The sequence below is a fragment of the Cajanus cajan genome, chromosome 3 (genome assembly GCF_000230855.2).
Source record: "Cajanus cajan strain Asha chromosome 3, NIPB_CcT2T_4, whole genome shotgun sequence".
Classification (NCBI taxonomy): Eukaryota; Viridiplantae; Streptophyta; class Magnoliopsida; order Fabales; family Fabaceae; genus Cajanus; species Cajanus cajan.
In genome coordinates this window covers 56316891-56335215 of record NC_138519.1, presented here as the reverse complement: position 1 = coordinate 56335215, position 18325 = coordinate 56316891, and the positions used below count along the sequence as shown (strand labels likewise).

The following is an 18325-nucleotide window of genomic DNA, read 5'->3' as shown; positions in this document are numbered from 1 at the left end:
ATTTTGATACTTTTAAAAAAAATTATCAAATAAATAAAAATATCACTATGTTATAATATAAATTACTTATCATAAATCTAAAATATATTTTATATATTTTAAATATCTTTTTATACAAATTTTAAATATGATTTATATATTCAAAAATAATATTTATTTATGTATAATTTATTATAAATTTTAATCATATATAATAAATATTTTGTTTGTGCATAACACAAACTAAAATACTAGTAATTATTATGATAAATAAAATCCCAGATAAATTATGAAGTTAAAAGAATCCATAGAAACTCTCATGAAAGAAAAATCTAAAAAATGCTCTATTCATATTTAATAGGTCAAATTATACTTATAGTCCTTTATTTTATTTTTTAGATTTATTTTAGTCTATTATCTTTTAAAATGTTCATTTTATTCCTTTATCTCCTAAATTTGGATATGTTTAGTTCTTTTAAAATGATGATTATTTTTAATTTTGAGAGAAGATTTTGAATCTTTTGTTCACTAATTCAAGACTTAAAATATATCTAATTAGATTCACCTATATAAAAACTATTTAATGAAATTAAAATCAAAAAGTATTATAAACATGATGAAAATTGCATACAAAAAAGTCGAAAAAATAATAAAATAATTCTAAAAATTTAATTTCTTATTTTTTAATTGCTTATAAGATATATTTTTTACATGATTTTCATTATGTTTATTACTTTTTTGGATTTGAACGTTAATTGAATTTTATAGTTTTAATGTAGGTGAATATAATAATACAAGTTTTAAGTTTTGAATAAGTTAATAAAAGATTCAAAAATTGTCGCTCAAAATTAAAAATAATCACTATTTCAAAAAGATCAAATAAATTCAAATTTAGGAGATAAAATATCAAAACAAATATTTTAAAAAATAAAAAATAAATTTAAAAAAAAAACTACGGAATGTGTTGGATTGAGATTTCAAAAGACAATTTTAACATAAAAAAGTCTTGTGAATTTTAATGGATTTTAAAAGACTTTATAAAAATGTCATGACTTTTAGAAATTTTTTTAAAATACTTTTAAAAACTTGAATATTTTAATGAATTTCTATTATAAGATTATAAAGGATTTTTATAAATTTCACAAAAAAAAACGTGAATTTTTAATATTACAAGGTTTAATAAAAAAAACCATAACATAAATAATATAAAAATAATAATACCAACACAATTTTTATATCTTTTGGCAAATAATTGACTTCAAAATGTCCTCTTAACTAACATTTATTCACATATCTAAAGTTAAACTAACCCTCTATATATTGTCATATTCTCTTTCATGCACTTAAGTCTGAACAATATGTTCAAAATTATGGTCTTCATTAATTGGTAGTATTAAAAATGAAGATTATCTACTAATTTAATTGAAAATTAATTAAAATGACATTCTTTGGGAAAAAAAGTTATGTAATGTTATATGATTATATAAGTTCAACTTGTGTCTTAAATAGAAATAGAAGTCCTTACTTAAAAAATTTTAAACGTAATTTAAAAATACTAAATATCATCTCAATTACATTTCTTAAGGAAGCATGACATTAATTGAAATTTTCATTTTCTTTTGAGAATCATTACAATGACTTGCAAAGACTTCTTAATATATGTTTCAAATTTTTATATTTTAATATTAAATTTTATTAAAATAAAATTTAATAATTTAAAATTTTTAATAATAGATAATATTTAATAATACAAAACTTATTTTAAATATTTAATAATTAAAAAAAATATTGATAAGTTATACATCAATTGATAGATAAAAAAAAATAAAAGAAAAAGAAGAAGAGATAAATGAGAGAGATCAATAAAAAGAGAAAGAGAAAAAGATAGAGAAGAAAAAGAGAAAGAAAGAGAAAGAGAAATAAGCAAAACAAGAAAGGCAAGAGAGAAGGAGAGAGAAAAAAAATGAGACAAAGAAGAAGAAGAAGAAATTAATGAAAGATAAATAAAAGAAAAAAGAGAAAATGAGATAGAGAATAAAAGAAGAGAGAAAATCAAGAATGATTGAAGAGAATGAGAAAAAAGATTCAAGAAAAAGAAAAAAGAAAAAAGAAAAAAAAAGAGTAGAAAAAAAATTATATGAAATTTCAAGAGTTTTGTAAGATTATTTGTAAATTATACTAAAAAGTCTCACAAAATCTATTATTTAAAACAATTAATATAAATTTTTATATTTTTTTTCAACATATTTTTTAAGTAAAAAAAATTGGGGGTGTAAGTGGGTTATGTTGGGCTGGGTTGGGATAAACCCATTACCTAACCCAATCAAAATTTAACGGGTTGGGTTGGGTCGGATTTGTGTAACTTTTTTTTAAAATTCAATTCAACTCAATCCAATCACGAACAAGTTGAGTTGGATTGGGTTAATCTTATCAACATAATTATATTTATTTAATTTTTATAAAAATTTAAATATTTCAAAATAAATATAAATTATTTGTTACATTGTTGTAAATTTAATGTTATCAACCTATAACGCAAACAATGATACAAATTAAATTTTAAAATAAGTTTATTAATTTATTACATTATTATCAACTCAAAAAATCAACATTAATTAATATAAAATAAATTTTAAAATAAATATATTGTATTAAAACACAGAACTTGTTATTAAGTAAGAGTCACAGTGAATATTGTCCTGAGCAAATGATCATTCAAACATTATTATTATTATTATTATTATTATTATTATTATTATTATTATTATTATTATTATTATTATATATGATTGGGTTGGGTCGGGTTAGTAACGGGTTGAAAATACAAAATTTGTTACCCGGCCCGTTCAGTACCAGATTTTGATTAACTTGAGTTGGATTGAATCTAACCCGAACACTGAATAAATCCAATCTGAACTTATTGAGTTTGTTTGAGTCAGTTTGATTTCACAAATTACCCATATCAACTTACACCCCTAAAAAAATATTAATTAAATATCACCAAATTTTGATAAATTTTTAAAAATATATTTACTAAATACCTTCATATATATTCACGAATTCTTAAAAAATTATAATTGTCTCGATTAAATATTATAACTTTTATATTAAAAAAATCTAAATTAAATACTAAAAGACTTTTTTATAAAAAATTTTAAAAAATTTCATTGAAATTCTAATTCAATATATCTTTTAAAATAATATAATGATTAAAAATATAATTTAACGTATTTAACAGTGTTTTAAAACCCGGACCGACCCGGCTGGTCGGACCGGTTGGACCGGGAACCGGTGGTCCAGCCGGTTCGAATCTGAAGTTGGATCGGTTATGTAATCGACCCGTTTCAAACCGGATTGAACCAGTCAATTTTCCGGTTCAACCGGTGAACCGGTGGGTCAAACCGGTTCAACCACTTTTTTTTCTTATTTTTTTTAAATTTTTTTAAGGAACCATAAATCACAAAAATAATAATGAAAATTGAATCTCTTAATGAAAAAGCAAGGAGTCTTATTAAATATAACAATGACTACTTGTTCTAATATATTTGTTTGCAATATATACAACTTAAATAACTTTTATAGTATATTATTAATTTTAAATTATATATTTAATAATGCAATATCTATGTAAATATTACATATATTATTTTATGATATTAATTGCAAGCATATTATATATGTACATATTATTTATATTTTTAATTTGTATTAATATACCGTTTAACATGTAATTTTTTTATATATTTTTTTATAAAATAAAAATAAAAATAATTTTAAATAAAATAGAAAAATTGAAATTTAAAATAAGATATGAATTTATTAAAATTTATAAGTATAAAATATATTTAATATAAATATTTTTTAATAAAAATTGAGTCATGCGGTTCAACTAGTGACCTACCGGTTCAACCTTTGACCCACTGACCCAGTACCTTAACCGGTTCGATGACCGGTCCGATTTTTAAAACTATGGTATTTAATATATAAGAACCAACAAAGAAAGTGATTGTTTATTTAAAAATAAATAAATAAAAGTGGAGTGTGGCCGTGGGCGATCCATGTGACCCGACCCATTCATCCATGCACACAGCACACCCACCCTTTCTCTTATAGACACTTCGAGAAAACGCAGGATACACATGACATCGCAATCGTAAATACTCGAAACGGCAACAAACGGAAAGCGCGAAGACACAATCATCATCACTGACCTTAGTATCGCAGCTCTGAAACTCGTGCTTATTCACAACAACTGGTGCGGTATCACAAGCCATGATGATGTCAGGGGACATGGGCAGAGAGATTAACATAAAGCTGCTATGCCCCTCCCTCTCAAAGGCCACTCAGGTGGTGGCCTGGGCCCACCAGAAAATCGACCTGGGCTCCATCTCCCGGGCCTTTGGGCTCGACCCATCAACGCTCAGGCTCAACGGTCACTTCATCAGCAGAGGCCTGGACCTCGTCGCCTCTTCCGTCACTTGGAACTCTCTCCTCTCTTTCTTCTCTTCTAAGGGGTTGTCCACTTGCTATGACCACCGTCACGCTCTTATCGTCACCGGCAAGCTCTGCAAAGTTGGACACAAGCGTATGTCTCTCTGCTTTCCTCTTCTTTTTTTTTTTTAATTTGAAAATTTTGCAATTCATCGTGGGTTGTTTTAGAGCAATTGAAGGAGTTTCTTGCGAGGGAACTCTTGTCTGTGGTATATACGAATAGGTCACGTGAATGTCAGCTATTTACCTATGTTTGGATGAGTGGAAAGAAAATATAGATTAGGATGTTTTTCTTTCATTTAATTGCTGAATGAAGTGAGAGGATTTTAAAACGTTGGAATTACAATTCCTATACCACATTTGGACTTAGAAAGCTTTGTGTCAGTGTTTGATTAGGGCCAACTTTAACACGGTGCTTAATTAGTTGGAAAGGGATGAAAAAAGACAAGTTTTTATAAGCTTTTCTTGTTGTTTGGTTGAATTTTAGGAGGTGAGGGAAATAAAGGAAGGAAAACTTTTCTCTCTAATTTTAACTTCCCTCTATATTATGGAATTTAGAGAAAAGAGATTTTAAAACATGTTTAGTATAATATTTTTAAAATATCCTTATTTATATTTTTAAATGTTTAAATATAAATTTCATTCATATAATTTATTGTTTTTTTTTTATTTTTGGTTCATGTAAATTTTTTGTTGTTATTTCATTTCTAACATTTTATAATATTTAAAAAATAGTCTTTATCATCAACTACCATTAGTAAAAATCTTACTTAAAAAACAAGATACATATTATATTTCATATATTTCAATTCATTATTGCCATGTAGATAAATTAGTTTTAAATTTTTTTAGGACAAAAATTTCTAAATGTATTTCACTACATCCTCATCCAGTCATTCTCACTCTCGTGGTTGCATTTTCCTTCTTCAACAATGCAAATCCTAAACTGAAGTTAGATGAAAAACACATAAAAGGGGAGTTGAATATGTGCGTGTGACTAAAGGAATTTTAAAAACGTTTTTGCAAGAAGACTCTTTTTCATTCAGTAAAATAGTATAAGTGAATGCTAAACAGAAATTGCTTAAGATTGGTTTAACAAAATCATTTTCCGTCTGGGAGTTTCATCGTCTGTTTTTAGAGAAAATATTTCTTAAATAAAAATCGTTCTTTAAGATAACAAATTGAACAGGTATGATTTTTTTTTCTGAAGATAGTTTTAATAGACGATAAGTATTGGACGAAGTTTTTTGTATATTAGATCAACCAATTAAAGTGCATTTGAAACATTAAAGCATAGTGCAAGTATTTTTATACTGGTTCACTCAAACTGAGTTACGTCCAGTCTCCTTTAAATGAAGGGTTCCAATAAATGTTCAATGAAGTATAAGTATTGTTTGTTCAGTCTCTTCAGGCTCGCAGTGAATATTATAGACCACCCAGGTCACGACCACTCCTGATCCCAAAGTATTATCAACCACTCTTGGCTCGTCAACTTCACTCGTCGACGCTAATATTCTTTGATCAGCCACTTCTGACTCTCAATGAGTATTCTCGACCATCTCCTGGCCCGCTAACTTCACTATTAGCGCTTGTATTCTTTAATCAGCCACTTCTAGCTCTTAGTGAGTATTGTCGACCAACTCTTGGCTCGCTAACTTCACCATTAGTGCTAGTATTCTTTAATCAGCCACTTCTGGCTCGCAGTGAATATTCTTTGACAAGCCTCTCCAAGCTTTACAACTACAAGTATTCTTTCCCTAGCCTCTTCAGGCTTTACATATAATAACTAAACTGGTTTGGTTTAAGTGTTTGAGTTACTCTCATAGAAAGGATACATAAGTTGGTACACTCACTAAGGTATGCAACCTTAGTTTTTACAACGATTGAGTGTTGGTTTACTCTCACAAAGAGGATACATAAGTTGGTACACTCACTAAGGTTCATGTTCCTAAGATGCACACGCTTGGAACTCCTTAGTCTACAGAGATAATTATATTATGGTATATTTGACTCTATACACTCTATCTCTAGTTACTTCATGGGCTTGATATCACTTCTCTTTTTATGCCGAAAAGCCAACCTTTCCAGGTTTGAAGTTGTGATATATATAGTCTTGTAGAATTTGCTCGTTGCAAGTGTCCGTTGAAGAAGATATAAGCGTTCATGACTAGTTTGCTCTTTCATTTAATGCTCAAGATCTTGCATTAAATGTTGCTTCCTGTTTATAGACATTGCGTGAAGTTTTTTTCAATTGTTAGTTGTTGTGTTTGACTTTAACTAAGACCTAGGAACCTTTTTGTCCTCTTCTGGTCACGTAGCTGTAGAGCGTTATCCTTATCTGAAAATGTAATGTACTTTTTCTAACACATGCATGTTTTTACTTTTGCGTGTTTTTCTTCTTCTTCTTCTTTTCCTTTGATCACGCGTTTACGTTGAGAGCTTTCATTTGATCGTAGACGATGCCTGAGTTGCCCTTTGAGACATGATTCCTTGTTTTCTTTCATGGCATTCTTCGTCTTCATCTGTTGGTCCATGTACGTCTCAAGTCGTGATTTTCATGAGTATTTGACGTTGATGTTTTGACTTTCTTTTGGTCTGATCAGCATGATAGATGGGCAGACATTGTTTCTGTCTGAGATACTTTTCGATTTGTGCTGTCCTCTGTTTGATGTGCCATTGACTTTCTTCTAATCTTTGACCAACCTTCGTTTGATTTGCTCTCTAGGTTGTCCTTGACACATCTATCGTCTGATGTTTGATTCATTATCGTGTAGTGCATATTTCATATACCTTCTATCATTCAACTTTATTTACTCTTCATGTGATCCTTATGCTAAGATTTGTCTTGACTCATCTTCATCTAATTCTTGAGGTTTTCCTCTTTATCTTGATTTTGGAATAGGAAGTGGCACATGTACATGCTCTATTCTTTAGCTTTCCTGTACTTATGTTTTTCTGAAACACTAACACACTTGTTAAAAATAACAACATGTATTATATTTGTCTCATTCAAAACCTTGCTGGAAATTGCTTCATCTGACTTAACATAAACCTCTCAATAACTTCAATCCCCCTAATGAGGAGCAACTTCTGACAATTCACGATCATAACAACAATGTCGGGTTCATTCTCAACAATCACTGTCTTTGCGAGATTGTCACCTCACTATGCAAGAGTTTGACCTCACATTCAACTATTCTCCCATCGTGTAGTAGCTCATGTGTTGTAAGAGCGTCTACTACTTTGATGGTACTACCACCAATGCCTCATCCTCCAAGCTCAAGAGGAATAGTGTTGATTGGCTCAAGATCATTAAGATCATCATTACCTACTACGACTATTGCAATAGCAAAGAGCGAGACACCTCATCAGAGAAGGGTGATCGGTGGTCTAGCTCCACAATCCTCGACAATCAGGATGTAGTTTTCCACTTCCATAGTCTAAAGAGGGTATGCGTGAATAATACGATGGATTGGTAATAATGAAGTGCATTTTGAAATTTTGTCTAAAAATATTGAAATTAATTTACATATGTGACAATGGTGAGGTAAAATATAACGAATATAATATGCATTCCATTTGTCACATAGGATTTTTAATGAAAGTTGATGGTAGGAACTATTTTTGAAATGTTATAAAAAGTTAAAGATGAAACAACAAAAATATTTACAAATACTAAAAGTGAAAAATCTATAAATTACATGGACGAAAATTATATTTAAGTCTTTTTAAATTTAAAGTTACAAGGGTATAACGATAAACTAATTTTTAAAATCTCTCATCTTATGAACCAAACAAGAAAAAAAGGTGTCCCCTCTCCTCTCAACTAAATGAAAATTTTAACTCCTTCACTCCCTTTTCCTCCCTTCCCTTACCCTCTCCTCCATTAAAATTCCTCCCTTTCCCTATTTTCCTTTGAACCAAACATGTCCACATGGTTCAAATAAAGAGAGAGCTCACTTTTAAGAGATAAATTTATTTATTTTTATTTCTTTCTATTCAAATTTAAAAAAATTTCTTTCCCTCTCACTTTTCCTCTATTAGACGGGTAATTAAATATATGGTCAAAATTGGTTATTCTTACTTACATTTGCATTAAATTGATGATCAAGATGATTTTATTTAAATTTAATTTTTATAATCTATGCTGATTGAATGCTGGTCATTTAATTATCCGGGATGCTATTTGCCTATTTGTCAGTGATTAAAAAAATATTTAAATATATTTTTAGTCAAACAAGTATATGTAATTTTGATCTTCTAAATTTTAATTTAATAATTTTAATCCTTCAAATATGACAGTAATATAGTACCATATTATCTGCTCAATGTTTTGAGGTTATTTTCGTTGCTGCGTTGTTTTGGCTAAAATTGAAGTCCATTTTATATGTTCGGTTCTTTAAATAATGTTGCTCTGCATGGCTGCTGAGAAAATTTAAGTGGGAGGACAAGAGAATTTATCAGCAGCTCTTCTTGCTTTGTTTTCCAATGTAATCTTGAGATATTCCACTTTTTCTTTTTGTTGGGTAAGATATCTCTTAGAGCAATTGCAATGACATAACTGTCTCTGGGATATATAAATCCTCAAGTGGAAATGGGAAAGAAAAAGGGGAGAGTGCACACTGAAGAAGTATTAACAGAATTGTACTTCCTAAAATAATTTTTTGTGGAACCATGCCTAATTTCTCAGAAATGTCACATAATACCCAAAAATTTTGGACTGTTTAGTTCTTCACAATCATTCCACTCTTACATAACATCCGCTCCTATTTTTTGAGTCTCTATTTTCTTGTGTTTTAATTACTTCTTTCCAAAGAGTATGTTGGATATGTAGAATTAGGAAGATAAACAGTGTGGTCACTTAAGGTATTAAATTGGAGTTTCTTACATAGTGGACTTTGTTTGATCATGCAGGAGGACATGACTCGCAAGATTTTCAAAATGGGATTGGCAAGGTGATTGAAAGCGAGAATGCTGGTAACAGGAAAGGAATTCAACTAGAAGCTGACAACATGCACAAGAATAAAAAGTTAAAAGAGAGCAATTCAGGTAAAGAATTTTAGTTAATTGTGATGAACATATAACTGGTATTTGAATCAAATGTTTCCTTGTAGAACCATGGACAAGATATAAAGCAGGCATAATTCAGTTTGACGATTATAAATAACATTATATAAGATTGTGTCATCATGCTATGTATCTCCAAGCTTGTGGTATTCGGGAGTTACCTTACCCAACAAGTTTGTAAACATTTAAAGTTGTTAGATGAAAAGCTCAGGAAACTTGTTGCAATTTTGCAGAAGTCATTTTGGTGCATTTTCGTGAGAAGCAATATTTGTATTTTTTTTTTAAATAGTTTATTTTCTTATGCTCTTTTCAAAAGGTGAGATTCTGATTGGCCAAACTTGCAAGAGGAAGCAACTATTGGAAGATGTCAACCAATTCAAGAAGCTAAAAATAAATGACGACATGTCAGGCAAGTTCTGCATTCCTCATCTCTAAACTTACTCATGGTAATGGAGAATTTTGTCAACTCAGGATTTGACTCTTCTAAATTTAGTGAAATTAAAGTAGTAATTTAATTTTAGTCATTGATGAGAAAATCAATGGTTGATATTTCAACACATTCAAAATATCTATAGTTGATTTTCTCATGAACGACAGAAATTACTTGTTTTGCCTTTTAAAAGTGAGTTGCTCACTTTACATCAACTCAAGCCATGCCCCTCCCAATCCTAAGAAAGAACTCGTTATCTGTTTTAACAGACATTCGAGATCAAGTTGATAACATCTCTGGCAGCATTGCACCCAACCAGTTTACATGCAGCTACGCAAGTAAGAATCTGAAGCGGATAAGGGAAGACGAGGCCATTGTGGCAGCTAATTACAAAAGGATTAGATAAATTCTCTCGAGCGAAAAAAAGAAAAAAGGAGGAAGTATAGTGCACTATTTGGCATTTTGTTTTCGTTGCCTTTCCCCTTTTCATTTTTGATCTAGTTAAAAGCTGTAAATTCGTTGTTTGATATGCTGTGAAAATATTAAAGAGGTGATAAATATTAATGAGCCAGTGCTTCAGAAGATGTAAATATTAAGGATTAAACCATTGGCACTTTCATGTGCTCCTAAAATCAAATTTCTTGTTGAAGAATTGGATTGGGAATAAATGATTGACAGCCTAATTTCTTCAAGTCTCATGTGCTCATGAAACAATTTAATATCCGCAACATGGAGAAACAAAAGTCTTAAAATCTAGTGAGTAAGCAAGTGGCCACAATTTTTTTAAGTCAGACAGCTATAGCCAAATCTTGAGCCTAGCGATGTGAATTCACTTGGAATTCTGGCTGCCTTATTTTGAAGAGTTAAAAAGAAAAAAGGGTTTTCGTGCCATGTTAATGAGATGGGTGATCAAGGGAGAGCATATCTCTCATGTTTGTTCACTCGAGAAAAAAAAAAGTACAAAAAAGCAAAAGTAAGTCGCCTATGACTGAGGTCTTGGTCATTTTGAACTTCATTTCACAGTAAAACTAAAACTACATTTTTTTAATTGGCTTGCTCGGTTTACCAGTGCAAAGAACAATGAATGTAAGATAGTTGTTATAAAACGGATATTAAATGTACGGTAAAGGACAGCAGTGCCTCGTTTCTAGGTTGTTTATAGGAGGAATTAAGGCAGATGGTATTGCAATTTATATTAGTTAAAATGTAAAATCAGATGGACAAAATTGTTTTTTTTTCAATCAATTTGCTCGTGTACATGTACTGTTTTGATGAATTAGAAAAAGAACATGAAAGCAAGCACATCTAACAGTGGAAGGTTTGTAATTTGTATCGTACATAAAATATGTGCAATTACATTACAATATAGTACATGTAAAACTACCTGATTGGAAGATATCATTGAGAGTAGTATTGCCATGCAACGGCAATTCCTGCTACCATTAGTACTCTAAGAATCAATTTTGGACTAACAAAGGGTGATGATGACGATGATGGAGGGGATGGAGTCGATTCCGAAGGTCTACCTCTAAGTTTGGCAGATAATTTATTTAGCATCCGACGGAGGAACACAGCTTTTTTTGCATCTACAGGTAGAAAAGTACAAGACGTTAGAAACTAAATAAGAATACTTAAACCAAATAAATGAAAGGGAAAGCCGGGAGCAATAATGCATAAAACTAGGCCTTTAAACAATAGTGAATGATATAAAGTACATGTTACTCTTAAAGATCAAATTTAGATTAAATCTACTACACCAAAGTTCTCTGTGTGTGTGTGTGTATATATATATATATATATACAGAGAGAGAGAGAGAGAGAGAGAGAGAAAGAGAGGATGGATGAAGTTATTTCTAGAGGAACATTAAAAGACTTACTCTCCATCTTCACTTTTTATTTTCTCAATCTAACAAATAACACATCTTTGACTATTAGATTAAAAGAAAATAAAAGATAAGGATAGAGAATAACTTGATTCCCTCTATCAAGTTACTTCAAGAGAAACTTTAAATGAGTTATTTTCCATTTTTTTAGTTTGATATCGAATATTCATGTCTAGTTTGTCATAACTGCATGCAATCATAAATACCAGTGAAGAAATTAGGCAATAATCTGGAAAACTAACGCAAAGAGAGAACAAAGTGAATCTTAAAAGGTGAGATGAGGATGCTTTCTTTTTTATGAATATTAAGGTAAGAATGTTTTATTAATTACGAAAGCACCATGCTTGGGGATTTACTCATTGTACAGAATTGAATTACTCAATTACTTGCGTCCCAGGATGCTGATGCTACAAAAGCTTAGCTTTACCTTTGTTTTTCAAAAGTCTTTCCTCCTCCCCAACACGTCTTCGGAGAACATTTAGCAAAGATCCAAAATACAACGCAAAAACTGTGCATGTAATTGTGATGACATTGTATGGCATACTGAAATCAGGAGTTGTCAAGGGTACAAGTAAAACTTCTGTGTACGAGAGAACAGGACTCCTTTCCTACATTATAGATCCAGGCAGTTAAAAGCATGAACAAGGAATATTATACGTTTAAGAGTTATGAGCAGAGAGTGCGGATCCAAATAACCTGTAATTTAGACAACAGTGGTGACTTGCTTTGAGATTTTTCACAAAATTGCAAACCAGCATGGAAGTCAGGAAAGCTTATTATGGCCGATGGAATGTCAAATCCTTGATTAGCATCTGGGGGGTATTCATCAATGTGCAAGAAGCCCTATGCAGACCAACAAAAGCATGTCAAAATCCAATTTGATATGAAGTAGAAACCAATTTCCCATTCATCCATCATAAAACAATCTACAGTAAACAAATTGCATAAGGTAGCTTCCAGTGCCACATTTATAAAACCACAAACAACTGTCAATTTTTATGCTGCGGTGACATATTTGCACGCTATATAATTAAACAGATCAGCCAGGGCAATTTGAGCATAGCTGCCAGAAAGAGAAAGGGTTAAGTGGGCTGGTGTTTTACTGTACTGGTCATTTTAGGGTAGACCTGTGAGCTAAATAGGTAGATCACCTTTACTCAAGCAGAACCAGTGTTAGACCTGGCTCAGTTGACTTCCATAGCTACTTTTAAAATGTTATAAACATAAACCAAATTGATATTTCATATGATTCATCCTACTTCATATAATATCAACGGCAGTCTTACTTTCATATAAGATAATGTGTTCCTTATTATGATTTTTGAGGTAGTTCACTAACATTAACAATATCAAAAAAAAAAAAAAAAAGTGAAGCAAATATTTGAGAGGAAAAAGAACTATGAATGGAAATAAGAATTGGAGCAAACCTTATCAAACTCTATACTTAATACAGCTGACTTCATTTCACAAGGAAATTGGAGGACCAGCTCCATTACCCCTGGTGATACTTTGTCTTCAGAAGGTGAAACTCGCATTCTCTCAACAAAATCTGCGAGTACTTGAGGCCTTTCATCAACTAATAATTGCAAAGTATGATAATATACCTTAACATACCAAGGCACAATTTGGAGAACATTAACTTGCAATTTACACCTCTCTTCAACATTATTGGCTGAAACAAGGCCCTTGGTCATTTCTGTCGATTTCAAGGATATTGCAATAGCACCCCTTTCATTTCCACTTCCCATCAAAAATCTACTGGCATATAAAGGTGCATGTGAGCTGGACCAAACAACCGGATGTTTCCACGTTAGGCCTAAGTCAAATTGTTCAATTTCCTTGTATTCTTTGATTGGATACTCATACAGAACTGAGGAGCTCTTTTCCAGTTCTGTATGCACCCTTTCAGGAGTAACAGATAATTCAAAGCCAGCATTCCCTCTAAAAGCTTCAGGACCTGTGTCATTAGCAGCAAATTTAGAACTTTTCTTCTGGAGATTATCAAGTTGAGTGACTAGACCTCTCTCAAAATGAAGGTAAATATTACTCAACTTAGCAAGTACGCATCTTCCACTGATTTTTCTTCCAAATATTGAACTCAGGGACCAGCTTGGTTGTATCTTTGTTTCGCCGACATGGTTCATACTAGCTTTCTGATTATTAGGCTGAAGTACAACTGTAAGTGTTTGTTCTAGAATAATTCCTGATTTTGACCCATCTGAAACAGCTGTGGGCATGATCAAGTGCAACCGCTGAGAGTGGTAAAAGCTTCTGTAAATAGATGGTCTATCCATTAAGGAAGAGAGTCCAGCTTTATCTCGACAAGGAAGGAGTTTCAACCAGGGAGTAAGATTCTCAGTGCAGACAGCTTCCCGTGGCAGTGTACCATATCTTAAACTGCCCAAAGCTGATTGAAATGCCCATTCAGGAGCAGAATAAGAGGTAGAAGACTCCAGGAAGTTGATTGAAGCACAAAACAGACCTGATAGTGAATGGGTTAAATTTTTCCAAGAAGCATCAACCTGATGTTGAGGGACATCAAAAACTGCCCACAATTCAACTCCTGGAGGCTTTGCATTGTGGCTTGATATTGGATCAAATCCACCCCATCTTTCGTAGTTCCATCGACCTTGTGTAAAAGATAACTCCATTGCTTTAATATGAAACTTCTGAACCTGTCCATTCAACACTAATCTGTATGTTACTAGTATATTCAGGAAAACACATTACAAGCTACCAGAATGTAACAAAATTATACAATCTTGCTGCTACAACCTCAGTAAAAGAGGAAAAAACTAAAGTGTAAGCAAAGAAAATCTGACTAAAACTATAGAAATAGTGGAATCCATAAGGTCCATTAGTATTTGATGGCATATAGAGGACTTCCTTAAAAACTATAGAAATAGTGGAATCCATAAGGTCCATTTGTATTTGATGGCATATAGAGGACTTCCTTAAAAACTTATAGCAGGAAAAAGCTTTTGTTCTTATTGTGAATATATAATATGTTAGAAAAACAAATATTTGCCTTCCTCAACACATCTTTTTAAGTGGGATAAAATGCAACAGAAGATAATATTCCTAAAACACCGGAATGGTGAAGATAAAAATTGAAAAGAACAGACATTTGGCCCTGAACTTATGTATATTGGTTTGCTCTAAGAAAACTGCACTAGTCTTTGTTCTTCTATGAAATGACACATTTAAATGAGAACATTTCAGACTCTAGCATATAATAGCATCCTGCATTTGTCCTCATTGTACCACTGCTACTCCAAAAGGTCTGATTAGTGATACTTTTGCGTAAATGAATCACAAGTGGATGGATGACAGGGAATTATCATCTTAATTAGTTAAAAAAGATGCACCATTATAGTAGGTAGCAGTGCTTGACATTATATTTTTGGGGCACTAAAACATCAATGTTTCATTTAACACCCATGGAACTATGAACCATTCAAACATGTAGAAAATAATGACTAAATTCAAATCTACAATTTTTTTTCCTGATTTGATCAATTCATGATAGCAAGCAATACAGTGCAATGAAAGCAAAAAAGCCAAATACTGAAACTTCTGTTTTATACCAGAAAAGCATGCTGAAACTAATTATTGAATCACAGTTTGTTTTGTAAAGTGTTTTATATCAACAAATATCATGTTGCAGCAAAACAGAGAGAGCTACAGATACCGCATCAGCATGTAATAAGTCTCTCATTTTCTCTCTCCCTTGTTTAATTAATTTCTAATAAGTATTTATTTAAAATAAAATAAAACAACTATAACTATAGAAACTTGCAGCAGCCATATACACTTCTAAACACAAATCTTAGGATAAATTACATGTGAACCAATGAGTTGTTGCACATGCAAGATAACAATGCCAAACATCTTGTACCTTTAATTAGTCAACTTCTCTTATATCTGGAAAACTTTATAAATCAAAATTCAACAATTTTTGCATTATCATAACATTCTGTAAATGTTTCAGATCTACTCAAAGTCACGATGAATATTGCCGTGCATAATGTGTGTGAGCAAGGCCACAAAAGCCACACCAATTATTGTAGAAATAGTCACTATTCATCCCTTTACTGATAATACGGCACTTAGATTGGCAGTTCAGTTTAGAGCAATCACCCTATGTTTGCCCAACTCTATCTTATATCTTTAATCAAATATTAAAAATGAGTTGAAGATGAAATGATCTTACAAGCAGACTAATGCTCATAGAAAAGCTCATATAGCACATTGCGGGTCACAACTAAACATGGAAAATGAGGTCATGTACACAACATTTAACTCTCTTTCCCAAGAGATCACTCATTTGCATAATAACAAATCAATTCAGTACCCATGCAACCCACATGTTATTGCCTGATACGAATATAGCAACAAAAATAGCCAAATGCATTCTGCCAAACTCTGCACCCACTTGCTACATTCTGTCAAACATCCTTTTTACTTAAAATAGCAAAATTTCTTAGAAGTCAAAACAAGCATTTTTATTTTTAAAAAGGCTGTTCACAAAAAAAAGTTATTATTTCTCCAAATTTATGGCCTGCCAAGGTATATTTCTCCAAGAGCCCTTATTGGAGAGAAAAATAATAAAGAAAAATGAAATAAACTTCAATATAAACTAAAATTTACTCATGCATACTTTAAAAATAAAATTTTGAAGAAGCTAACCGAAGAAAGCTTCTACAAATTAACTTCTGCATAAACTAATTTTAGCATATGAAGAAGTTTGTTTCATTTGTCCTTCCTATTTTTCTCTCCTGGAAGTGCTTACTGAGAAATTTATTCAAAAAGACCCTTAGCTCACACAAAAATATCCACAGATATCACTTACCGATCCTCATATCCATCCCCGAATATAAAATAAAACACATAAAAAGTTTCATCCACATTATAAAGAAAATTTTAACAACGGCAGAACTCATCCAAATCTACTGAAAAATTAGAAATGAAAAGCACCAAACTCCACGCATTTAAACTATTAAACCCGTCTCATACTGTTCCATTCACAAAACAAAACCCTAAAAAAAGTACAGACCAGCTGAGAAATAGATTTGGGGAAGAGGTGGTGGTGACGAGCGAACGAATCGGCGGCGAGAGGAGCTTCGTTTCGGAAGTGAAAGTGCGCGAGAATCTTGCGATCGGGCAAGGGCTTCAGCAGCAACTCCTCCGAGAACTCTTCTTCTGCTGATGCGGCCAACATCAGAGAGAAGAGGAAGAGAAGAGAGAGAGCGAAAGTCGCTTTCAGAGGAAGAGCCATTGATTCGGTGGCGTTGCTACCTTTGGAAATGCGCACTGAGACACTGTATGTGTATGTGTATGTGCCTGCTTGTTGCTACAGAGATTCCGCCATGGAAATTGGAAACGCACTTCCAGTGTGCGTGTGTGTGTGCGCAGTGCGCCCCTTCCTCGTTTCAGAAATCGTTCGCCAGTTCTGATCTCCTTTTGGGCCTAAGCCACCTTGAAGTTGGAGGACAACAACATTTGGGCCCGGGTTTGCTATCTGTAACCCCGTTTTACTCTTCACCCCCATCATTTTTTTTAAACATTTCCTAATTATTTTTACTCAGTAATTTATTATTTTCATCATATTCCTTTTTCTTACTTTTTCTGTCTCTCAAAGATACCTGATGGTTGATTTTTACATTTTAACATGAATCGATGGGATGACACTTTAATATTAATAAATTACTGATGTAGAAATTCTTACTATAAGTTTTATTTTATAAATTAATAGATTCTCTGTCTTTTCGAATTATAAAATAAACACTATAATAATTATAATATCATTTAGTGAGTTTATTTTTCTAAAATTTATTTAATATTAAAATTTATTTTAAATTAATAATTAATTAATTTTTCAATAAAATGAAATAAAATTAGTAAATTAATATTTGATACATTTTTAAACAATAAATATAGACATGTAATCTTTTTTTATCTTTTTAACTTCATTTTTTTTCAAATTTTTAATACATCACTAAAGTTATATTATTTGTTTTAATATTATACATTTATGTTATTTATTATATATATTAAATAATAGGTAAATTAATATTGCATTATGTATTTTACATATCACAGTGATTTTACTTGAATATTATCTCTCATGAAAAATACATGGATTTCTATAAAAAAAAATGATAGTGATTTTTCTTGAATTCCCACTCCTATACACGTGTTTCCACACAAAAAAAAAATATTCTCTATTTTTTATCAAATAAATATAAATTTTTTTATTCATTACGTGTTTTTCAGCTAAATAAACAATATAATATTAATATATTTATTATTGAATATATGTATCATATAATAAATAATATGTATTTATAACATTATAATTAATAAAAAAAAGCTCAAATATTTTTTTAATTTCTATAAAATAAACAATTTTTATTTTATTCTTAAAAAATATTTATTTTTTATTTCTCTAAAATTTAGAACCATTGTGTTTAGT

At 31.1% G+C, this 18325-nt stretch overlaps 2 protein-coding genes across 2 annotated transcripts; one reads left to right on the top strand and one right to left on the bottom strand.

Moving 5' to 3' along the window:
- The first annotated feature begins 4037 nt into the window (after positions 1-4037).
- LOC109797705 (amino acid-ligase) lies at positions 4038-10659 on the top strand. Its single transcript, XM_020357825.3, has 4 exons — positions 4038-4564; positions 9385-9519; positions 9854-9946; positions 10237-10659. The coding sequence occupies exons 1-4, from the start codon at positions 4252-4254 to the stop codon at positions 10371-10373; spliced, it is 678 nt and encodes a 225-aa protein (XP_020213414.1). The 5' UTR covers positions 4038-4251; the 3' UTR covers positions 10374-10659.
- Positions 10660-11179: 520 nt separating this feature from the next.
- On the bottom strand, positions 11180-17310 carry LOC109797061 (GPI transamidase component Gpi16 subunit family protein). Its single transcript, XM_020356964.3, has 5 exons — positions 16907-17310; positions 13278-14525; positions 12547-12693; positions 12278-12458; positions 11180-11553 (listed from the first exon to the last, which is right to left on the bottom strand). The coding sequence occupies exons 1-5, from the start codon at positions 17126-17128 to the stop codon at positions 11366-11368; spliced, it is 1986 nt and encodes a 661-aa protein (XP_020212553.1). The 5' UTR covers positions 17129-17310; the 3' UTR covers positions 11180-11365.
- Between the last annotated feature and the right edge of the window lie 1015 nt (positions 17311-18325).